General features: G+C 39.1%; 2 protein-coding genes and 1 long non-coding RNA gene across 11 annotated transcripts in view; 2 read left to right on the plus strand and 1 right to left on the minus strand.

The window, feature by feature from the left end:
• Positions 1 to 12,477, plus strand: part of dmd (dystrophin) — a 105,816-nt gene extending 93,339 nt beyond the window's left edge. For 4 of the 8 annotated variants that reach the window (XM_077733306.1, XM_077732771.1, XM_077732854.1 and 1 more), the window contains 14 exons: positions 884 to 1,085; positions 1,162 to 1,247; positions 2,410 to 2,567; positions 3,259 to 3,425; positions 4,076 to 4,187; positions 5,028 to 5,164; positions 5,283 to 5,321; positions 5,608 to 5,673; positions 7,245 to 7,310; positions 8,220 to 8,378; positions 8,538 to 8,781; positions 9,657 to 9,771; positions 10,485 to 10,574; positions 11,746 to 12,477. In XM_077733306.1, the coding sequence (XP_077589432.1) occupies positions 884 to 1,085; positions 1,162 to 1,247; positions 2,410 to 2,567; positions 3,259 to 3,425; positions 4,076 to 4,187; positions 5,028 to 5,164; positions 5,283 to 5,321; positions 5,608 to 5,673; positions 7,245 to 7,310; positions 8,220 to 8,378; positions 8,538 to 8,781; positions 9,657 to 9,771; positions 10,485 to 10,574; positions 11,746 to 11,843 (1,739 nt within the window). In that variant the 3' untranslated portion in view covers positions 11,844 to 12,477. Of the gene's footprint in view, positions 1 to 883; positions 1,086 to 1,161; positions 1,248 to 2,409; positions 2,568 to 3,258; positions 3,426 to 4,075; positions 4,188 to 5,027; positions 5,169 to 5,282; positions 5,322 to 5,607; positions 5,674 to 7,244; positions 7,311 to 8,219; positions 8,379 to 8,537; positions 8,782 to 9,656; positions 9,772 to 10,484; positions 10,575 to 10,736; positions 10,763 to 11,745 lie in introns of those variants that run through there. The other 4 variants (XM_077732930.1, XM_077733069.1, XM_077732996.1 and 1 more) reach the window with 3 other exon arrangements.
• On the minus strand, positions 515 to 2,732 carry LOC144207737 (uncharacterized). Its single transcript, XR_013328783.1, has 3 exons — positions 2,401 to 2,732; positions 1,904 to 2,138; positions 515 to 1,228 (listed from the first exon to the last, which is right to left on the minus strand). It is a non-coding gene; the product is annotated as an uncharacterized LOC144207737 (long non-coding RNA).
• Positions 12,478 to 14,322: 1,845 nt separating the features above from the next.
• Positions 14,323 to 23,691, plus strand: gtf3c3 (general transcription factor IIIC, polypeptide 3). 2 transcript variants are annotated; one of them, XM_077731228.1, is made up of 20 exons: positions 14,323 to 14,567; positions 15,195 to 15,270; positions 15,521 to 15,822; positions 16,220 to 16,343; positions 16,420 to 16,611; positions 17,144 to 17,309; positions 17,723 to 17,870; positions 17,940 to 18,099; positions 18,188 to 18,288; positions 18,376 to 18,547; positions 18,982 to 19,184; positions 19,259 to 19,360; positions 19,446 to 19,578; positions 20,019 to 20,244; positions 20,316 to 20,370; positions 21,317 to 21,452; positions 21,532 to 21,656; positions 22,414 to 22,566; positions 22,683 to 22,835; positions 23,160 to 23,691. In XM_077731228.1, the coding sequence occupies exons 1-19, from the start codon at positions 14,475 to 14,477 to the stop codon at positions 22,803 to 22,805; spliced, it is 2,790 nt and encodes a 929-aa protein (XP_077587354.1). In that variant the 5' UTR covers positions 14,323 to 14,474; the 3' UTR covers positions 22,806 to 22,835; positions 23,160 to 23,691. The 2 variants fall into 2 exon arrangements, with proteins under 2 accessions (XP_077587354.1, XP_077587346.1); XM_077731220.1 differs by having other exon boundaries at positions 22,683 to 23,691.
• The last annotated feature ends 753 nt before the right edge of the window (positions 23,692 to 24,444 follow it).

A 24,444-nucleotide genomic window follows, 5' to 3' on the forward strand; every position in this document is an offset into this window, starting at 1 on the left:
GGTTATTATGGAAAGACAGCTGTACAAAAATGAAGCCAATATACGGCAAACAATATAAGATGACCTCGAATATTGTACTGTGATTAAGTAGTGTTCCTTCGCTTATCGCGGTTAATGGGGACCGGGACCCCCGCAATAGCTACATTTCCGCGAAGTAGGCGTGCCCCTTCAAAAATGCTTAAAGAAACGTATAACACGTGCACAAAAGCACCACCAAGCAAAAACATCATAGTAGTCCGGATGGAGGATCTTCTGCAGTATTTTTGCACGCAAGAAACATCGTTATTGGGAGTTGTGAAATTGTTTTTTTTGGGCGGTGAAGATGCGCCTGCCAACAGCCATGACATCATCAATGCGATTCCTGAACTCTCACCATGTTAATGACCATTTCTTTGGCCTTTTTTGATGCAATTACTAATTTTTATTGAACATTTTGTTTCCACCTCTTGTAAAATGATGTAATTTATAATTTTAACTTAATATCTTTAAAAAAATTTTTTTTTTCCTGAAAAAAATCCGCGAAGCTCTGAGTCCGCGATAGCTGAAGCGCGAAGTAGCGAGGGAACACTGTAGTGGGCAAGTAGATTCACAGCATTGAAATTTGAATGAAATCCTTAAAATACATGTGAGCTGACTTGCACTTTTAAATGGAATACACAGTGAAAGGCATCCTTGAGAGCAGCAGCATGTGGTGTTGTATTCAATAACTTTGATCTGATGTCTTAAATGTCAGCTTGAATGCACTAGTTTTTCGACCCCCAGTACCCCCCTCATCACCATCCTCACGTGTCCTCAAGGTTTCTGCACATAGCGTTTGAAGTGGACCCAGTTTGCTGAGTTGAAAGACCATGACGTTTTCACTGTCTTCTCTTTTCTTGTCAAGTGGACTTACTGAACATGCCGATGGCGTGTGAAGTGTTCGACCAGCATAGCCTCAAGCAGAATGAGCAGCTGCTTGACATCTCCCAGCTGGTAGCCTGTCTGACCAGCCTGTATCAGCGGCTGGAGCAAAGTCATGCACACCTGGTCAGTGTCCCTCTGTGCGTCGACATGTGTCTCAACTGGCTACTCAACGTCTATGACACGTATGTGCACAGAAAGTTACTTTGTGGTTTTTCGGAAATGTCACGCTTGAATTATTCACCATTTGCTTTTCAACAGTGGTCGCAGTGGAAAGATTCGTACCTTATCCTTCAAAACTGGAATCATCTCACTTTGCAAGGCTCATCTGGAGGATAAATATAGATGTAAGACACATATGCACGTTTGAATGTCAAACTAGAAATTGTATATGGTTTTTTCTCTTATAGAGTGGTTGTTTACCTTCGAAGCACTCAAAGTGCTTTTACAAAAAGCATATCCTCATTTTAGCTACTAATGACATTGCTACAGGAGAAACATGGGGCTCAGTATCTTGCTCGTACAACTTGCTCCACTACCTTTAGGTTAGGGAGGGACAACTTGAATTTTACCCCAAAAAAATGCATTATGAAAAGGAATTTCTAGACATCTTTTTCACAGCTGTAATTGAAATGCATTAAATGTCAGTCAAAATAATGATACTCGAGGTTAATTTCTTTCAAAGTAGACGGAACTCTAGGAAAAAGAAAAACTATTCGGACCAAGCTCATTACATAAGTAAAATGTACTAGCAGGTTTCAGTACATAAGAATAATAATCGGACATAGGCTTTGTCATCATCATTGACTTGACAAAAGCCTAATTGTCATCATAGCCAGTATGCATATGACGAAATTGGTAGTGCTTCTCCATAAGGTGCGTTTTCCCGGCAACAGACCATAATTAATAATAATTTCAGACTCGTAATTTGGCATTCTGCCGTGATGGGTACATTGCATCACGCACCGAGCGGATCACTTACCGCCCACTGTCTCTCACTTACCTTCAGTTAGCCAGTAGGAGGCAGATCACCGCCCAATGTCTCTTTGTTACCTCACCCCAAAGTTATTACACAGAAGGGATTTTGTGTCGTGTTGCCGCAAGTTTAGAGTCCTGATGTACTTGGTGAGACCTATAACGACTGCCAGATGGCAGCAGCTGGAACAGGTTGTGACCAGGGTGGTATGGGTCCCAGACAATGTTTCTGGCTCTGCTGAGGTCACGAGGGCTGGCAATGTCTTCCAGTGAGGGCAGAGAGCAGCCGATGATCAAACAGAACACATAGATAGTACACAAAAATAATAAAAAATGTTCTTCCACGAGGCTGTGGATTCATCAGAGCGAAATTTAGGAAGAAAAAGTATGGCAGCAGAAAGAGTACAACTATCCGATTAATCTACTGTAGTATGGTAACCGCATTTGTAATGTGTTACTTCCCCCATTGTTTTTACTGGCCGAGCGGCTGAATGGGATTGCTACAAAACAACAACAACTTTGTACCTTTGACAGTCTTGTTTAGGCAGGTTGCAAGTGCGACCGGTTTCTGTGACCAGCGTCGTCTCGGTCTTCTCCTCCACGACTCCATCCAGATCCCACGGCAACTTGGAGAGGTGGCTTCATTCGGTGGTTCCAATATTGAGCCCTCCGTGCGAAGCTGCTTCCAATTTGTAAGTGGTATCCCTTTGCTGCTCACAACACAAAGCAAAAAATTGACCAAGCGATTGCTTATTTGTAAAAGTCGGTCACGGTCTCACTGTGCATGGAGAAATTAATTCATTGTGCTTTTCCTTAATCTTTATACTGCATCATACTTGCTTTAGTAATATGAAATGACTAAAGTATCCTTTTTTTCGTGACCGGACGTTTGGTCGCCGGTCTTTTGGTCGCCGGTCTTTTGGTCGCCGGTCTTTTGGTCGCCGGTCTTTTGGTCGCCGGTCTTTTGGTCGCCGGTCTTTTGGTCGCCGGTCTTTTGGTCGCCGGTCTTTTGGTCGCCGGTCTTTTGGTCGCCGGTCTTTTGGTCGCCGGTCTTTTGGTCGCCGGTCTTTTGGTCGCCGGTCTTTTGGTCCCTTCTGATCGTCAGTCAAATGTACTTGTATATTAAACAGTACTTAGATATTAAACTCTCTCTCATGAATATCATTTGGAGAGCTGGTTCCAACAGTAAACTCTGTCACCATTTGACAGGCGACCAAAAGACCGTCGACCAAACGTCCGAGCACCACTTTTTCTTCATATAGTGGTTGTCATTCCTCTTAAACTTCGTTTTGAGAATTCTCAACCATCAAACTGAAACCCATGTCATCAGCAGTAATGACATTTTGAATTCTCTCTTTGTTTTCATCCCATCTCCTTGAGCAGGCCAATCACAAGCCAGAACTGGAAGCTGCCATGTTCCTGGACTGGATGCGTCTGGAACCTCAATCAATGGTGTGGCTACCCGTTCTACATCGCGTGGCTGCCGCCGAGACGGCTAAACACCAGGCCAAGTGTAACATCTGCAAGGAGTGTCCCATTATTGGTTTCAGGTCAGCACAAAGTACTGTCTTAACACTTACTTACGTAAGCAGACTTTAAAGAAAATTTGGCGCATCATCAGTTTCGCTACATAAAGGGCAATAAAGCATGAAATTAATTTAGTTTTCACTAAAGCCTAAATTGAAACAAAATGAGACTAATACTTGTCTATATGCATTTTTGAATGCCTGCTGTGAGGCAACAATAGCACCCCGTGGTCTCATCGCTACAGTCTTAATTGTGTACCTACAGCTTTCTTTTCGTTTTCGTTCTCTATCGCTACCTTTCTTGCTAAATATTAACCATTCATGTCACTTTTTTTCTCAAAATGCAAATGCGAAAATGCGCCAGGCATAGATACTAGATGCCAGATTACAGTGCCCCCTATCTGCCCTTTGGAATTCCCAAATTCAGTTTCAATTGAAATGACTATCTTTGCAAAAACACTTGCTTTTTTCATCTTATTTTTAACCTAAACCCCTGCAAATAAATTCATCTTTTTGGTTTTGATACAAAAATGTACAAACACTGTCACTGTGGTGATAAATAGGCCCTTTCAGCAGCTCATTGTCATTGATTGATTCCATGTTTTTTTTTTTGCTTCCTCTATTTACACATGTCCTATTTTGATGTTGTCCTTTCTTGTTGCTGTTCTATACAGATACCGAAGTCTGAAACATTTCAACTATGACATTTGCCAAAGCTGTTTTTTCTCCGGACGTGTTGCTAAGGGACACAAGATGCAATACCCTATGGTGGAGTACTGCACCCCGGTATGAGCCCATCTCTATTCATCTATTGAATCATGTAAATAAAATGAGACCAATGCCAAGTGCCTGACTCTGAAACACTCTGCACTTGTTACTGTTATGAAAACCCTCCTCCTACACAGATATGCAATACCAGGATCATTATAATACTAGTTCTTAGCAGATAGCAGATTTATTTCACATGCTAGCCCAGACATGGGCAAACTACGGCCCGCGGGCCACATCCGGCCCAATAGGCCTTTAAATCCGGCCCACCGACGTTGTCCAAATAATGTTTTTTATTTTTTTCCCAACATGGCGCCGTATCGAGGAAGCCAGTGGCAGTAGCTGTGTCCACTCTTATTTGTTTTATAGTGTTTTACAGCCCTTTTACCTTTTTTTAAATAACATTTTAGTATTTCTGAATAAATTCATTTTTACTTTACTTTGTACTTTATATTTTTTACTGTAGTGATGTGATGAGTGATGAGTATGTTAATACTTTAGTCCTTTTTTCTGTTTATGTTTCATATGTACTGTTAACGGATGCACTTTTTTATATGTATCCTATCCTGTGCTGACTCGGCCCATCTGTCAAATTTTTAAAGTCAATGTGACCCCCGGACCGAAAAGTTTGCCCACCTACAAATAACGATCGACTGATAATCGGTCGCGCCGATTTGTGGATATTTAGTATTTTGTGGATTTCCAGCCAGGCTATGAAAGTGAATAGCTCTTCCTTGGAGGAAAAAATCATTTATTTTATTGTCTGAGTTTTAATTTTAATCTGAAAAATAAAACGGTCAAGGCTATCACACGCCACATCATTGTAAATAAATCATTGTTGAACATTCCTCTCTCTAGACTACTTCGGGTGAAGATGTGAGGGATTTCGCTAAAGTGCTGAAGAACAAATTCAGGACTAAACGTTACTTCACCAAACACCCACGCATGGGTTACCTGCCCGTTCAGACTATCCTGGAAGGTGACAACATGGAAACGTAAGTCTCTTTTTTTATTTGGATCAATCAGCTTGCATCATGGCTTGTTGAGTATGGTCTTCACACTACTATTGTCATCATATTTGTATTTATTTATTTTATTTTTGCTGTCTTGCAGCCCTATAACACTGATCAACTTTTGGCCTGTGGACCATGCGTAAGTAGTACCTTTTTCACATCAATATTTCCTCAAAGTGAAATTAAAATAACAGCAGATTTGATGGAATGAAATTATCCTTTTTCAAGGACAAAACCCCTGCATAATGGTTAAAGTCCTCTGAGATGGTTGACTCTTATTTACACGTGCCTCACACTGACGCTTCGCTCCTATGGGCTTGTGTGGTGTACGCGCATGTGTGTGTGTGTGTGTGTGTGGATTCATGAATCTCCCCATTGCATTTCACCAAGCTTCTCTCTTCTCTGTTTTTTAATTCTTCCGGCAGGGCTGGCACATCTCCTCAGCTCTCGCACGACGACACGCACACCCGGATCGAGCACTACGCCAATCGGTAACACACACACACACACACACGCATTCAGCACCTGCCCCCCAATACGCAGCCCGTGAATCTTGCACATAATGGCTTCTCTAGAGAGCTCTCCCAGACCATTTTGATTGATGTGATTCGGAATCATCATTTTGGAGAACTAATAAAGCACTACACACACCTTCCTGCGTCCCACCTGTGTAACCCACATGGGATCAGCTGCCCTCATTCTTTCCTGACGCAGTGCTTGTCCAAATTTCCAGTACTATTTTCACTAAATAAATCTAAAAATAAAGTCAAGGCAATTTTAGGACGCTTTGTTTTGACCCAGCTACTTATTCGGGAATGGGGACATAACTACATATTGCAAATACTGAAAGTTGTCAAGTCATTTCTACCCACTACCCACTTAAATAGTTTAGTAATGAGTACAGATACCCCAACTCTGTGATAAAATACACTTTTTGATAAAATATTTGTCCTTGACCTACTTCAACAAAGATTCTTGCAGCCAATATGTTTGGTGAAACTCTTTTCTTTGCTTCATCATCATCGTCGCTATCACTAAAAACAGTTATACACACTTTACTCAACTCTGGGGAAGTTGAGGCCTTCATTTATGCAGCTCACTAGCTATCGAAGTTGAAAGATACGTAAATGTTTTTATTCGACGTAATTAATCATGAGAGAAATGGAACTTTCTGCCGTTGATGCCATTTTCCTATTTTGTCTATTTTTTTTGTGTCAGAGTGACATCAATTCCTACCATGATCAATACTTTGCAGTAGAGTCATGGTTTTAAGATTTCTCACTGTGCCTTCGATATTGACTCATTTTAAAATGGAGATTCGGGATGTCTTGGAAAGATGCTTCTTGCATTGTGCTGTGTGTCAGCATGAGTTTGTCAATCCTAGTCCAATAAGCCTACTTGGAAAAAATCCATTAACGACGTTGACTCATCTTTCGTATTGACTCGTACACAAAGCCATTGCTCGCATGTATAAAGGAAACTTTCTATAATTAATGAGATTCATTAAAAGATTTGTTTTAAGTCTATATATAGGTCCATATATATGTATGTGTATGTATGTATATATATACACATACATATACATATATACACATATACACATATAAACACATATATACATATACACATATACACATACATATATACATATACACATTTATACATATATACATGTACACATTTATACATATATACATATACACATTTATACATATATACATATACACATTTATACATTTATACATATACACATTTATACATTTATACATTTATACATATATACATATACACATTTATACATATATACATATACACATTTATACATATATACATATACACATTTATACATATAAACATATACATATTTATACATATAACTAAATAAAAAACATATATATTTCTTTTTTTTCTTAATGATTTATTTATTTTTTATTAGTTTATTTTTTTTCATAATATTTGACAATTGTGTTTTTACAAAAAAACAATATGGTTGTAATGGGATACTTTAAACTCTTAGTTTAAAGGTTGGTTTCTGCAACTGACTGCTCTGTTTCTTCCACAGGTTAGCAGAAATGGAGAACCGTAATGGCTCATATCTGAATGACAGTATCTCACCTAATGAAAGCATGTGAGAAACATTTGCTGTTTGTTTGTTTGTTTTTGTTTATTTTGTCACTCACTATTTGGCTGGCTATTCTTCCTTCTTTGCACCCATTAATTCTTTCATCACAGATTTTGCATAATATGCACGACCCTTAAAGCATGTGTATAATTCCCTGGAACAGGCCAAAACCTGTCATGTCAAAATTTGGCCAATTTCCACCTTTGAGTGGGGATTTTATTCATTGTTTTTCTTTATTTTTCTATATTAACCACTCTAAAGTATTGACAAGGCCTGCCTTTCTTTGACATATAATTAATTCCGAGTAAAGGGAAAACATGCCATTTTTCAATTTTTCTTGAAAATTGATGGTTTTGGCATTTTGAGGTTTTATGTCCAGCAACATTGATTCATTCATACTATATTTCATGCTACTAATCTTATCAAATATTCATTTAAAGGTATGTGCAAGAAAGATTGCACATGAAACCTATTGTCCTTTATCTCGCCATTTTTTTTATTTCCGACATTATTTTAATTGAAAGTTTTAAATTGTCATTTAATTGTTTAGACATTTTACAAAACAATTCCTTTTAGCACATTACTCTTCTCCATTTCCCTTTTTAGTGCCTATTAACAAACAATATATGATTGTGATTATGAACCATAGTTATAGTTATTTTTTCCAAATAACAGAATGACCAATATTTCTTCAGTAGTTCTCTTTTGCATTAAGAATGTATTACGTGTAGCAAGATATGGGGAAATATGGCCTAGATCCCATTAATCTGAAGCCTGGATGTGTAGTGTGGCTGAATATATTACTGCAATCCTCCAAATAAATATTTGGTCCTTAAGTCTTGTTTCCTTTTTTAGTGAACGCGCTTTGTACTGATTTTTTTTTTGTGTGTGTTTGCTTTGCATCTTTGTTTGCAGTGATGACGAGCACATGTTGATCCAACACTACTGCCAGTCACTGAACCAAGGCTCTCCTCTCAGTCAGCCCCGCAGCCCGGCCCAGATTCTGATCTCCATGGAAACAGAGGAGAAGGGAGAGCTGGAGCGCGTCCTCAATGACCTGGAGCAGGAAAACAGGTCAGGGATACTAGTCGCCTTTTGACCATTTATTATTTCAAACTTCTGACAAAAATTCCTCCAGTGACTTGGAAGTGTGTCAAGTTGCATTTCAGTAACCTGAGCTGGACCCACAATGTTATCTTACTAATGTTGCCATCGGGTTTGTGACGTCTACAGGAAGCTGCAAGCCGAATATGACCGTCTAAAGAAGGCACATGACAGAAAGGGCCTTTCCCCGCTGCCCTCACCTCCGGAAATGCTGCCAGTGTCGCCACAGCGCGCACGGGATGCTGAGCTCATCGCCGAGGCTAAACTGCTTCGGCAGCACAAGGGGCGCCTGGAAGCCCGCATGCAGATCCTTGAAGACCACAACAAACAGCTGGAGTCTCAACTGCACCGACTGAGGCAACTGCTGGAGCAGGTACATGTTTCTCACCCATGCGTCCACAGTGAACACATGCCAATATCATATAGGCCAGCGGTGTCAGACTCGGGTTGGTTAGTGGGCCGCGTTAACGTCAACTTGATTTCACGTGGGCCGGACCATTTTAGATCTAATGTTCAGATATTTTTTTTAAATAAATGGATTAAAAGAACTGGAATAAAAGCCCTGAATATTCCGTTTTTTATAGATCTAAAACAATGTTTATTTTAGCTTTTTTTAATATATTTTTTTAGATTTTATAAATGATTTTTTGAACTAAAAACACAGAAAAAATGATTGAAAAAATACATTTATTGATTTAAAAGGGGGAAAATCAGAAAATTTAATATACATCTATTCTCTTCATTTTAATTTGATCCTAAAACAAACTCAGCACTCATGATTTACTTTCCCGTGCCAAACAAAATGATGTGGCGGGACAGATTTGGCCCCCGGGCCGCCAGTTTGACACCAGTGATATTGTTAATTGAAACTAATCTGTTTCTGTCCTGTAAAAACACACCCGCATATTTATTTTCTCGGAAAAAATCTATACAGTATTGTATGCAAACACTAGCAATTTGCTTTCCTGTTTTTATTTTATGCTCCATATGAAAGGGAATGGCTCCCTAACAAAAATGTAAGGACCAAATATGTATATCAGATAGTGGCACTCTAATTGTAAGGTTAATTTGAAACTCTAGTTAACTTCAAAGTGCCTATTTACAGTAAGCCGTGGCATGTCTGCAAAGTCATCGTAAACATCTGAAGCGCAAATCGATGGCTGTTAACCTGTGAGTGAAAATGTCACTGTACATTGTCACGTGCATTTTCACCTTCGGCCGTGTTTCTAAGGCATGTTTTTGTGTCAGACTGATTCCAAGGTGAACGGCACGGCTCTGTCCTCCCCCTCCACCTCGTCTCAGCGCTCGGACTCCTCCCTGCCTCAGCTGCGCGTGGCTGCCAGCCAGACCACTGACACAATGGGTACGAAGACACACATGCTCTTGCTCACGCAGTTTTATCCTTGCCTTTACAGCATGCTTCTAAAAATGGATGATGGCCATCCTTGACAAAAGTATTGATGCTCCTTTTGTTAAATGAGTTTTGCAAAAAACGCTATAGCCATTGTCAGAAAATGACATCCCACTAGTAATTCCATTTTGGTGCAATTCCAGAAAAAAATGGATGCATTTGTACTCACCTTTAGTTCAAAACACTATCAATTGAATTTAGTAATTCTAATTGTTTGTCAAACTGTGTCAGCCAGGATATAGACTTCTAACTACTGCTTAGTCCAGATGGGCAAACTACGGCCCGCGGGCCATATACGGCTCGTTGTGCTTTTTAATCCGGCCCCCCGACGTTGTCCAAATAATGTTATTTTTGTTTTTCCCAAGATGGCGCCGTCACGCGGAAGCCATTGGCAGTAGCTCTGTCAATTCTTATTTGTTTTTTGGGTTTTACAGCCCTTCTATCTTTTTTTAAATTACATTTTAATATTTTCTTCATAATTTACTTTTTACTTGACTTTGTACTTTATACTTTTTACTTTAATGATAAATGTTGAGTATGTTAATACTTTGGTCCCTTTTTTTCTGCTTGTTTCATATGTACTGTTAACTGATGCACTTTTTTATATGTATCGTATCTTGTGCTGAGAAATGAAATTAATATACTGAATGTCCTTGCCCTCATAGGTGATGATGAGCTTTCCAACCCTTCCCAAGATGCATCTGGGTTGGAGGAAGTGATGGAACAGCTCAATAACTCTTTCCCTCATAGCCAAGGTTTGATGTTTTTCTTTTCTTCTTTACTATCTGTTCAATTTCAATGCTTAGCTTACTCTTGTAGAGCTTTCTCTTAAACTTGGATCTTTTCATCCCTCTCTGTGACTAACCCTGAGTTTCCTTCTTCCTTATCTTCCTTTCTTAATTTTCTTTGTGGGCCAGGAGGGAGAAGAGGATACCAATGAGAGGTCAGTGGATTTAGTACTCTTCTCCTTTTTCTTTGCCTGCCATTATATGATATAAGTTAAGTCGCATGACTGTAAAGTATTTGTAGTATTAGTATTCCAATAAACTTCAAACCATGGTGTACACAAGTGTACATGTGTCAAAGTGGCGGCCTGGGGGCCAAATGTGGCCCACCGCATCATTTTGTGTGGCCCGGGAATGTAAATCATGAGTGCCGACTTTCTATTTTAGGATGAAATTAATATGAAGAGTATTGATGTAAATTAAATTGACTGATTTTCCCCTTTTTAACTCAATAATTGTAATTTTTAATCAATTTTTTTTTCTGTTTTTACTTCAAAAAATAATTTTATCAAATCTAAAAATATATTTAAAAAAGCTAGCGAGTATAGATGTATATTACATTTCCTGATTTTCCCCTTTTTAAATCAATAATTGTCATTTTTTTAATCCATTATTTCTGTGTTTTTAGTTCAAAAATCATTTTGAAAAATCTAAAAATATATTTAAAAAAAGATAAAATAAATATTGTTTTAGATCTATAAAAAACTAAATAGTCAGTGCTTTTAATCCAGTTCTTTTAATCCTTTTATTTAAAAAAAAATCTAAATATAAGATCTAAAATGGTCCAGCCCACTTGAAATCAAGTTGACGCTAAAGCGCCCCGCGAACTGACCCTAGTCTGACACCCTTGCTCTAGTGTGACCCAAAGTAACTATCCACAACCTTACCGACTATGTTATTTTATTTATATATTTATAATCGATTGAAACGTCAATTCAATATTGATGATTGCAAATCGTAGTGGTAGTGTATTAAGGTAATAACTGTCCAAATGCACATTTGAGTGTGTAGAGTCCAAAAGTCTTCTTAACAATAGTTGATGCTAGGTGTCCTTTTCATTGAATTCCAAAAAAAGGACATCATTTAATGCCACAAACATTTTTTTTTTTATTATTGACTGATATTTTGCATCGCTTTGCAGGTCCTAGTATCGGAAGTTTGTTCCACATGGCCGACGACCTGGGCCGTGCGATGGGGTCCCTGGTCAACGTCATGACGGATGAGCCCAGCAGCATCTAGGCTCCGCCCCTTCTGATATCACTACCACCTCTTCCGATTTGGGAGTCAATACAGATGAATTGGAGACAGACTTTAAAAAAAAAAACTGAATATAAAACATCTATTTTTGTGAAGGATTGCCGTTGCAGCAAAGCCGTGTTCAAGTTTTAAGAAAGTAAATAGTAGATTTTAGTAGTTTCTTAAACACCCTAAAGTTGTTTTATTGGGGGAAGGGGGGGGGGCTGCTTTTTAAAATTCTATGCAATTGTATAAAAAAAGGGGTGTCAACTAAAGAAAGAAACAAGTAAGTGTGGTTAGTGTGGTTGTATGTTTGCATCGCTTTGTAAACAGAGAAAAAGCATTTCAGACATTTGTACAAAAAAAACAAAAACAAAGAAAATGATTGTAATAAGGGAGTTTACTATAGGGAACGTGTCTTTATATAACAACGTACAATACTGTTAAGGTAATGCAGGCATCCTGTAACTTTACAGTACGTTGTATGTGTATTGGTGGTCCCACTGCGTTACAGTACTCACTTTTTTGTTGCCATTCATCTGTCTTCTATAGGCTTCTTGTATCTGTCTGCAAAAACTGATTCAGTCATCCTTGACCATCTTAAAAGTTGGAAAATCATAAATAATTACAGTGTTCCCCCCCCCCCCCCCCCCTACTTCGCGGTTCAGCTACCGCGGACTCAGAGCTTCGTGGATTTTTTTGGGGAAAAAAAATACAAATATTACATTGAAACAACATATTTTATAGTTTTTTTTTGTTATAACATGAATTTCACTCTCTCTACCCGTATTCTATATGGTGCACTGTATACGGGGGGTAAATTAAAAAAAAATTAAGATAAATAAATAAATATATATATTTTTTGGGGGGGGAATTAAATTCAAATTAAGCATTTTTGAAGTGGAATCCCTACTTCGCAGAAATTCACTTATCGCGGGTGGTCCCGGTCCCCATTAACCGCGATAACCGAGGGAACACTGTAATTATACCATGCATTTTTTTTTAAATCCCCCAAAACTCTTAGTCGAGTTTTAGCATTGTTAGTCACTTAACTTGGTATTTACCATGGCTGCCCCCAAATTTAAGTTTATTTGCATTTTTTGCATTTGCTGGAGATTGTAAAAGAAGGTTAAAAAGCCTACTGGGTGGACACTTGACATTTTAATTTCGTCAAAACTCGTTGATTACCAAATGCACACTGGGGTTTTCTTTCGTAGTCCCATCTTTTATTGTCTTAAATACTGTAAGATTGTTTTGCCTTCGAGGCTGTTAACTGACTCAAATTATATACATTTTTTTAAATTATTCTCAAACGCAAAGTCTACTGGACCTGACGTAAAAGTACAGCGATTCTAACTACTGTAGCCAACTCCTTTAATGGAGCATGAATGTGGGAGCTCATTCACTGCAGTTGTCTTTTTCTTTTTTTTTGGCTCAACAGTGACTACTACTGCCATACCATATGGGACATTTTAATAGTGTTTGTCTTTGTTAAAGTATATTTTGTTTTGACGTTGTGAGGTTATTACTAATCATGCATGAGTGGTTAAAATGAAATGATCGACTGATACACACACGCTCTACTACTGCATGACCATTTGGATCAAGACACTGAATTTGTTTATTTCTAACTTTTGCGTGTCATTTTTGCAGCACAATACTTCACAGCATATCAGGCTCCACCAAATATATGCCTTACTACTACTGTATTATATAAAATGCTTTACTGTAAATCAATAAAGCACGCAGTCATCTTTATTTGGCTTTTTTATTCAATCCTTTATCTTATAAAGGTCGCTTTAATAAATAAGCAATAGTGAGGGAGTATTATTGGCTATTTACATTATGTACTATATATAGTACTTATAAACTGGTCTGGCTATTTCACATTATGGCACTTTATAGACAACATTTTTAGTGTTATCGTGAAAGGATATATTTACAAAATGATTGAAATTATGTAAATACAACCTTAATCTTTTTCATTCATTTTCTGCGCCCCTTTATCCTCACTAGGATGCCAGGGGGTGCCGGAGCCTACCCCTGCTGACTTTGGGCAGGCAATCACAGGGCATGAGAAGACAAACAACCATTCATCCTCACACTCATTCCTTGGGGCAATTTAGATTGTCCCACTAGCCTGCCATGAATGTTTTTTGGAATGTGGGAGGAAACCAGAGTACCTGAAGAAAACCCACACATGTAAACTCCACACAAGTGGACCGACCTGGATTTGAACCCAGAACTGTGAGGCCGACAGGCTAACCACTCATCTGATGGACCACTTAAAGATGAATAAAAAGCAAAATGAAATGATTTTTTATATCATGCCCAACCATTATTTGTTTTAATGTAAAAATCCAGCGTTAGGATCTTGGCTTCTAAAAGTATTTGACCTTTCCTGCATTGTTACTTTATACCGCTTGATGTCGCTGTAACAAGTAGCCTCTCCAAACTGAATCAACCCGGAAAGTCTACATTCATGTGTTATATTCCGGGAAGCAAATCGAAAGAAGATCACAAAAGTAAAACTTGCTTTCCTATTTCTTGTGGCGGACATGTACAAAGTGCTTGCATTGTAATGAGAATACAATTGCATTTATTTATTTCGGGTGAAATTGCAGGGGAAGCAAAATGTCAGGCTTCAGTGCCGAGCTGATCGACTACTTGGAGGGGAGGATTACATTTGAAGAGTTTGACAGGAGGAGAGACGAGAGGAAAGCTAAGGTAAATTTGGGATTGTTTATAAATTATCACTCAAAATATATCTTCTTTTTTTTTTTTTTAAATGGACTGCATATTTCAACACATTGACTCAAATTGCCAAGTAGGGGAGAACGGGGTTGATTGGCACAATGATTTCCTCTTTATATAATTATTAATTTGTTATGGGAATCTTAAAATTTGGCTTGGATTTCATTTTTTCCCAAATATTTGGCTATTATTTATTATTGAGCAGCCTGGAAGTGTGTTATAGTTTGTTATTTTAAGTTTGTGTTCTTTTCATTAAGTACTTTATTAAATATGGACAAACTATGCTAAGTAAGAGCCAGCATTACAAAGTCATATGCGATTTTACATTAAAGATGATAAAAGTTGTATACAATAAGTTTACTTTTCTGTATACAATTAGAATAGTTTCAATGCTAATATTGTAAAACAGTGTGTTGGTTTATAGCAAGTTTGACAACAAAAAAAAATTAGGTTCACTCCATAATATAAGGGGACAATAATATGTAATAAATAAATAACAATGGAATTGATGAATCTTTTGATTACTGAATATATTTCTCGCAAGATGAATCAACTAAATACAACACTAATATGTGAATATTGTGTTTTTTTTTTTTTCAGGAGGCTCCAGTGACAGCTGAAAATGAGGAGGAGGAGGTGCACCCGTCCACCTCAACACAAAAGCCACCTCAAATTGGTAAAAAGACTGTCTTTGGGTTTGCCATTCATGTTCCGATTTTAAAAAATATATATGTTTTTGGCTTTAGGCAAACGGAGAAAAATGTGATGACGATTTTAAGGGCGAAAAATGTGTTAAAACCGACTTAAATTCTCTTTCCTTCATGGGCCCTCTGTTTATTGCACTTTGAATGGAAATATTGCTATTTTGCTAGTATTTGTTTGACCTTTTAATAGTTTTTGACATTTTTTCTGCCCTCCCCTTACAGAGGAAGAAGATGTTAGCCCTGGAGTTCAACAAGCTTTTGCCTCAATGTTAGGTGAATCTGCTGAGCAAGTCGCATCTGACGATGACAATGACAGTTTGGGCTATGTTGATGACAAGAATGATGAGGATTTTACATTGGAGGACGAGGAGGACGAAGAGGTAGAAAAGTTGAGGGTTAAAGTGAAGGGCAAGAAGCTGGGAAAGAGAAATAAGTCTAAAAATGAAGAAAAAGAGGATATGACGGTGGGAGATGTGCTTGCATTGGAGATGGAGCTAAACCGGGAAAACAAGAAAATGTTAAAAGTGAGTAAAAAAGACAAGTTATTTGCTTGAGTTATTTTTTGTGAATATTAAATTTTGAAGTTCAATATCTTTAAGTGCAAATAACTTTCAATGGCACTACATATTTTAGAAATATGATGTCCACAGACAAAGTAAAATTTCATAATTGTAAACTAAGTGGACATTTTACATTCCACACATTAAAATGTCGAAAAAAATACAATTTACATGGCCAGACTTACTTGAACTGGGACTAAAAAAATAAAAGTCAAAAACACCCCTTAAAATAACACACAATTTAATAGTGTGTTATGTCCATGCAATAAAGGCTTTGAATCAGTAAACATTGTAAATTATAGTATATAGATTATAATATTGTTCTAAAATTGTCATTACCCTTAATCTTCATTGATTGCAGGAAAAACGTAACCGCAGTAAACTTCCCCGAGCACTCCGAGGCCTTATGGGTGAAGCCAACATTCGCTATGCCAGAGGAGAGAAAGAAGATGCGATTGCCATGTGTATGGAGATCATACGACAAGGTAGGATAATAGGAATGTTTTTGCGTGGTTGTTGTGTCAATCATGATTCCTTCATTGTCTCTCCTGACCTTTCCAGCTCCACTGGCCTACGATCCATTCTCCACACTAGCCATGATCTACGAGGACGAAGGCGACATGGAAAAAGCACTGCAGTTCAGTCTTATTGCCGCCCATCTCAACCCCTCCGACTGTGAGGAATGGATCAGGCTAGCTGAGATTTCGCTGGAACAGGACAACATCCGACAAGCTATAGTTTGCTACAACAAAGGTTTGGGCCTTAAGCAGTATTACATATAGAATTATTGCAAAACATAGGCTTCAAGTTATTTGTGACAGTTTTGTTTGGTGTTTTATGGTGCTATTCTAAACTAGTGTTAGGAACAATGTTCCCTCTAAGCTGCGCGCATGTGCAATTGTGCACTACTTTCGTCTTCTCTGCGCAGCAGCAATCATATGGCGCGCAGTAAATAAAATCCAAACTTTTTTTTTTACTCCTTTCCCCATGATGGCGCCGTTTACGCGGCAGCCAGTGGCAGTAGCTCTGCCCACTCTTATGCTTTTTGTGTTTTACTGCATGTTTTATATGAAAATTTAGATGGAACATTGACATGCACCTGCTTATGGCAGGTGTGATCCTGGTGTGCCCACAGCGAGCAAAGATGATGTCGCTCACACTGTTACTCAGTGCGCTTAGGGAGGTTGTCTTTCTGCCCAGACCAACGAAAAATTAGAGGGAACATTGGTTAGGAAGCACACTATTTTAGGAGAAAATAGTTTGAAATAAGCTGTCCATATCACAGCCGTCAAGTACGCTCCTACCAACGTACGTTACCTTTGGGACCGCTGCAGCCTCCTCATGCGTCTTGGAGAGCACAAGCAATGCATGGATGGCTACCGCCGAATCCTGTCCCTTCTGCCAATGGATGAAGGAGACCACTTTATGCAGCTTTCCAAGGACATGGCCAAGTAGGGGAATCAACCTCACACACACACTTGCATCACCAGCTCAAACAAGCTTGAAAAACTGAATCATTTAAAATGAGGGTTGTTTAAGCTAAAAAACAGGCACAAACGGAAAGAAACATAACTGACATTTTAAAAGTAAAAAAAGTTTGATGAATGAAAATTGTCATTATTCTCAATTTAAAAAAATATTGATATATATGGAAAATTCACACAGGTATTTTTGCAAAGTAACATCATTAACTAATTGTGAATAATAGTATCTTAGGAAACATTTATTAATGCATACTGCTCTAAATCCACTCCCCTTATTCATTGGGAGCAGTGCAGCATTACGTCATGTCATTTTATCTGATGTAACCTCTAAGAAGTTTCAAAACGATAATGCGATCATTACACTTGATTTCACTCCTTAGGAGTTATTATGAAAGTGGTGACCTGCCCTCAGCACTGGGTGTAATAGAAGAGGCTCTGGCACGGCACCCCAACCTTGTCAGCGATGACATCATTAACATGGCCACTGAGCTCTACATCACCAACCGCCAGTATGAAAAGGCCTTGCAGGTACGCAGTAACAAATGACAACCGCAAAAAATAGTATGAATATATGCATATTTTAATGTCATCTTTCAGCTCTTGGTCCATTTTGTGAGCGTGGTCCTGATCCAGGATGAAACTCAGTCAGAATCTTCTGTTAAAGATGATAATTTGTCTGAAAATACAAGTGAGAAAATGGAGGAGGACAAAGAAACAGAAATGGTGGATACAGCAGTAATGGCACCAATAGACAAATGTAAGTTCTTTACAAATGATTATCGGTGATTGAAAAGCAGTGATGAGTTGAATTGAGTGAAGATAACCAACGTTAAGTGTGTTTCCAGCAAAAATTAAGGATGTCCAGGTTCCAGAAGGCATCCCAGTGGATCTTAAGGCTAAGTTGATTGTTTCCCTCATCCATTTACGCATTTCTGCACCCCTAGAGGTAACCGCTGATTACGTCCATTACATAGTATTTTGAGAAATGCTGCATTTTGAGCTTTTTGTATGGCTTTGTCTTACCCTTTTAAAGGCACTAGTGCTCTCATTGATGGAGCAAACTGCAGAGGAAGTTGGTGACTTATACCTGGATGTAGCAGAGGCCTACCTGGAGGTGGGAGAATACTTGGAAGCTCTACCCTTGTTGTCTATGCTTGTCATATCTGAGAAATACAACCTGGCTGTTGTGTGGCTTCGGCATGCAGGTAGAGTCTCCAAAACAATACTAAATGTTTGGCTTTTAGGCGTTTTTTTGTGTTCTCATTGCATTACATTACACAGCATTGCATTGCACTACATTACATTAAAGTACATTACATTACATTTTCTCATGTTGCTTGTGCTAAGAAAAGCTGTTTTTTCCATTGAAGTGATTTTTTTGCATTATATCAAGTATGCGTGATGATTAATATGACGCCATGAATGTTCCATAAATCTGCATTTTAATACCAAAAAAAAGGTACGCGGGTCCAGTGCTACTGTGCATCATTCAACAACCTATTTAAGTACTATGAAGCATTGAGATCAACATTTCTATACTGCTACATTATAATAAACAGTACATAGATGAATCCATATATGTTAAGGGGATTACAATCGACCTCTAAATGACTGCATGCTACCTGTAACTCTATTGCAGAGTGTTTAAAGGCATTGGGTGAAATGAAAGTGGCAGCAGAAAGCTTCACAAGGGTGGTGGAGTTAGCGCCACAGCATTTAGAGGCACGGCTGTCGCTGGCCACCTTGCAGCAACAACTTGGTCAGCCAGAGTGTGCCCTCAAAGCGCTGGAACCCATGTATGATAACGAGACCCTTTCCCAAGACTCATCTGCAGCGCAAAAGGCACGTGGAACATTTTGAGATAACGCTGAAATTAAGAAACCATTTCTCACATCTGTCTTCACCACTGGTTGCAGGAACTGAAGCTGCTTCTGCATCGTTCCACCTTGTTGAAAACACAGGGACTTATTCAGGATTATTTGGATGCTATCATAACTATGATGTCCATGCTGCTCAAGGTTAGAACTTGATTTTCTTAAGTCTTTCTCCCATCTGAAATATATCATGGAGGAAAAAAAAAGTATGTTTCTTTAATTTTTCAAGGTGGCCATGCAGCGTGCCAAGGTGTGTGTGCGCTCTGTGAGCATGTCAGGAGAGAATCATCTGCGTTTAGTACAGGTTGAAAATATGCTGTCAGACATTGATGACCCGGAAGAAGCCTATTTGGAAATCACTTGTACGTACAGCATTTTCATAATAATTGTTAGTCTGAATTGACATTAATTTTCAATCACTTCATCTATGTAATGCAAGCATTACCTGGAAGTCAATAGCGATTACCGTTTTCACGACTATCAGGCGCACTTAAAAGTCTTAAATTTTCTACAAAATAGACAGTGCGCCTTATAATACAGTGTGCCTTATAATCCGGTGCGCCTTATGTATGGAAAACGTTTTAAAATATGTCATTCATTGAAGGTGCGCCTTATAATCCGGTGCGCCTTATGTATGCAAAACGTTTTAAAATATGTCATTCATTGAAGGTGCGCCTTATAATCCGGTGCGCCTTATAGTCGTGAAAATACGGTAAGCCTTCACTTTGTGAGCTAAGATGTCATGAACTCAAATCTGATGTGTAACATCTTAATGTCTGCCATGTTTTGATGCTTGCAATAGGTAAAACCAACGTCCTGTCCAAAGAAGACTGGTGGGAGCTGCTTCTGAGCTGCATTCTAACAATGTGCGACGTGAAACGCTACGCAGAGGCAGAATTAATGGTGGCCTCTGCCATGGAGTTCTACTCCTTCTACGATATCAAACCCAGGAGGAAGGAGTTGGAGTTCCTCGGGCTTTCGGCAACCATCTTGGACCGAGACTACCTCAAGGCATATGACTATATCAGGTAGGAGATATTCATTATCTACAAGTTGAGGATTGTCATTCTTCTCATTTGTGTTTTCTGCTTTCCAACAGATTGATGGTGATAGAAAATGCACACAGGCCCCAGCTTTGGAATATTTTTAACCAAGTAAGTATATTCCACTTGCATGATTCTCTGGTTTTGTTGTTGTTTTAAATACAAGAAACGACTTTACCAGGGTAAAACGAACAAACAGCCAGAGACACTTTATCGTCTGTCATGCTTTCAAGGCCCCTAAACTTTCACTCTCATTAAAAATGAAACCTTAAACTCAATAGCATTATTGAAAATTAACATTTCCTAATAAAAAGGCTACTTTTCTGGCATAATGAGGCAGCAGGTCAGCCGGAAGTGACTGGAGTGTAACCGTGAGAGCACTACCAATGTATAAATTAAATTTATTCTTCTTCTGGAAGAAGATTAATTCAATGTTTGATACTGACTTCTTAAGGCCATAGTAGGGAAACTTGCAGCATTTGCATGATGCAAAAACTAATTCAAATTTAATTGAATTATGTTATTGAACGTGATCAGCTTGTTTTGTATACAGTATCTGATTACTATATATTTTGTTGTGTGGAATGACACTCATGTAGAAATGTGTTCATTGGCTCAAGGAAGTTTGGGGTAATACTGGTATAAGAAACTACATTTCAAACAGGACAATCTTGCCCAACGTTCCCTCTGAGCTGTGCGCATGCGCAATTGCACAATACTCTCGTCTTCTCTGCACAGCAGCAATCATATGGCCTGCAGTAAATAAAATCCAAACTTTTTTTTAATCCTTTTTCTATGATGGCACCGTTTTTGCGGCAGCCAAGGGCAGTAGCTCTGTCCACCCTTATGTTTTTTGTGTTTTACAGCATGTTTTACATGAAAAATTAGAGTGAACATTGACATGCGCCTGCTTATGGCAGGTGTGATACTGGTGTGCCCATAGCGAGCAATCATTATGTCGCTCACACTGGTACTCAGTGTGCTCAGGGAGGTTGTCTTTATGCCCAGACCAACAGAAAATTAAAGGGAACATTACTCACGACTGTCTTCTTTTTAGTTGACAATATCCTCCCACCACCAACGCCATCATCGATTCTGTCTGCGTCTGCTTTTGAAGTATCCAGAGAACCATGCACTGTGCGTCCTCTGCGGACACAATGCCATGGTGTCGGGCAGCTTCAAACATGCCCTGGGTATGGCACGCCGACACCGCCGACCTCCCATTTCCTTGCAAAAGAAGTGATTTGCATGAGACGTCTTGTTTGTCTCCAGGTCAGTACATTCAGGCCTTCCTGTCTCAACCTAACGACCCGCTCGTCAACCTGTTTTTGGGCATCAACTTATTTAACATGGCATCCCAGAAATATGTGGCGAAGAGACACACACTGATTGTTCAGGTATGATGCTATGGGGTTATGCATGTCTTCGGTGCTCGGACGTTTGGTCGCCGGTCTTTTGGTCCCTTTTGGTCGCCGGTCAAATGGTGACAGAGAGTTTACTGTTGAAGTCAGCTTTCAAAATTATAATCATGAGAGAGAGTTTAATTTCTAAGAGAGGGAGTTTAATATATAAGTACTGTATCGAAGTACATTTGACCGGCGACCAAAAGACGGGCGACCAAAAGACGGGCGACCAAAAGACGGGCGACCAAAAGACGGGCGACCAAAAGACGGGCGACCAAAAGACGGGCGACCAAAAGACGGGCGACCAAAAGACGGGCGACCAAAAGACGGGCGACCAAAAGACGGGCGACCAAAAGACGGGCGACCAAAAGACGGGCGACCAAAAGACGGGCGACCAAAAGACGGGCGACCAAAAGACGGGCGACCAAAAGACGGGCGACCAAAAGACGGGCGACCAAAAGACGGGCGACCAAAAGACGGGCGACCAAAAGACGGGCGACCAAAAGACGGGCGACCAAAAGACCGGCCGACCAAAAGACCGGCCGACCAAAAGACCGGCGACCAAAAGACCGGCGACCAAAAGACCGGCGACCAAAAGACCGGCGACCAAAAGACCGGCGACCAAAAGACCGGCGACCAAAAGACCGGCGACCAAAAGACCGGCGACCAAAAGACCGGCGACCAAAAGACCGGTGACCAAACGTCCAGTCACGGTGTCTTCTGGTGTTGATTTTTTATATATTTTTTCAAGGGTTTCGGCTTCCTACATCGATACGTGGAACTACGTGGAGAGTGTCAAGAGAGCATTTATAACTGTGCTAGAGCATTACACCAAGTAGGCCTTACACATTTAGCCATTCATTACTACCAGAAGTGTCTTCTACTCCCTGTTGAGATACAAGAGGTACTTTTTTTTTTTTTTTGGCATCATAAAACATACAAATGCAAAAAGTGGCCTAGTGGGAGCACTAAGCTGCTTGAATGAACCATCCATAAATGACCCAACGTCTACACCAACAGGGTATTGCTGATGACCAAGTAGATCTGAAGAGGGAGGCTGCCTTCAATCTTTCCCTCATCTACCAGGCCAGCGGCAACTTTGAGATGGCCAGCCAACTCATCAGCACACACTGCGTCATTTGACAATGGGCCAGGCCTTGGAACTACTATAAGGTCTACCACCAGTGTTCATACTGTATATGCACTTTTTTGAATTATCTCCTGCAATGTGAACTATTGATCATGTTGAATTAGGTGCTTTGTAAGGTAAATATTTCAAGATTTAAAGGTTGTTTATATTTAATGAAAGATCTGAGAGTGTCATCCTTTCACTGATTTCTACACTGCCATTTTGTTTTCTTTTTTTATCATCACCCCCCCCAAAAAAGGCCGGACTTTTTTTGTTGTTGTAAGGATTACGGCCCTGGGGATTACTTGCCAAATCCCTGCATCTCAGCTATCACATTCCGAACCTTCTGCTTGCATCATTTCTCCTAGCCGGGTGACTGCGCTGCATCTGCCCCCAAGTACTTATGAAAACCAAGTACTACACAAGTGACATTAAGAAACAGATTACTCATTTAAGCAGTTACAGTATTTGTGTCACCCGTGCGGTGGCTGTCCCTTCTTATTTAGGTTAATGCTGTGAAGTTCCTGAAACTGAATACATTTTCTGTCTGACCAAATTTGAGTAATCCATCCATCCGCGGAATACAAAAACATGCCTTTTTAATGGCGTGAAGAATAGTTTTAAATAGTGTGTACCTAGCTATGATAATAGTTAATTTAAAACACCAATTTGCTCAAAATGATCCCCCCTTTATCCAAAAATTTGCATATTTAAATTTGCTTTCTTTTGTTCATGTTTCGTCAAAATTTTCAAACTCTTTCTCATTCAAAGTCTCAAAACATATGACAACGGGCATCTAGTACTTTTTTGTATCGTGAAGTTGTGATGCTAAACATACATTCAACCCTGTTTTGAAACCACTTTGGCCATTAAATTAAAATGTCGAAGGAAAATGCAAAATAGCAGCTCAATTTACTTAGCCAATTGGTATATCAAATGTCTCTCTCCCCTGCTTTTTAAAAATACATCCTTTTAGGAGATATAATTTTAATGGAACCTTTTTAAGTCAGAAAGGTTGTTTTTTGTTTTGTTTTGGTTAAGTTTGTTTTCTAATAGAAGTGAAAAGAAGAGATAAAATTAGATACCGTGTCTAGCAATGTCCTTTCAGGAAAAACACTTTTGTAGGTGTAATACCTCATAAATAGACAGTTGTGGTTAAGCCAAAAATATAAATATATGTTTTCATGTTTTTACTTGATTTCCTTCCTATGTGTATTGGAAAACATGACAATTGTGATATCCTCTCATATTTTTTTATCTAACTATAAGTAGTCATGAGATGAGGAGACACCATTAAGTGAGACAATACATAGAAAGAAGAAAATCATAACACATTTGGGTTATGATTATTATGACTATCCACCACTTTTGTGTGTATAGCAATGGGATTGTAAGAATAAAAATATTGTGCGGTCCTAATCACAGTATTATCAAGTAAATTGCACATTTTTTCTCTAATATTCTGGAACGACCCATAAATCATTTTGATATGAACCCATTCGTAAACAATAACAGATTGACATTTTTCATCACTAATCGTAAACAGCACAACTGTGACCCGATGCAGCCTCCCTGAAAGAGGCCCGACCCGCCGTCTGTCCACGTGATGCACAAATGGGGTGGAAAAGGACAGAGGGGGGCGGGGCGGTGTTA

This window comes from Stigmatopora nigra, chromosome 1, assembly GCF_051989575.1.
Source record: "Stigmatopora nigra isolate UIUO_SnigA chromosome 1, RoL_Snig_1.1, whole genome shotgun sequence".
NCBI classification, from domain to species: domain Eukaryota; kingdom Metazoa; phylum Chordata; class Actinopteri; order Syngnathiformes; family Syngnathidae; genus Stigmatopora; species Stigmatopora nigra.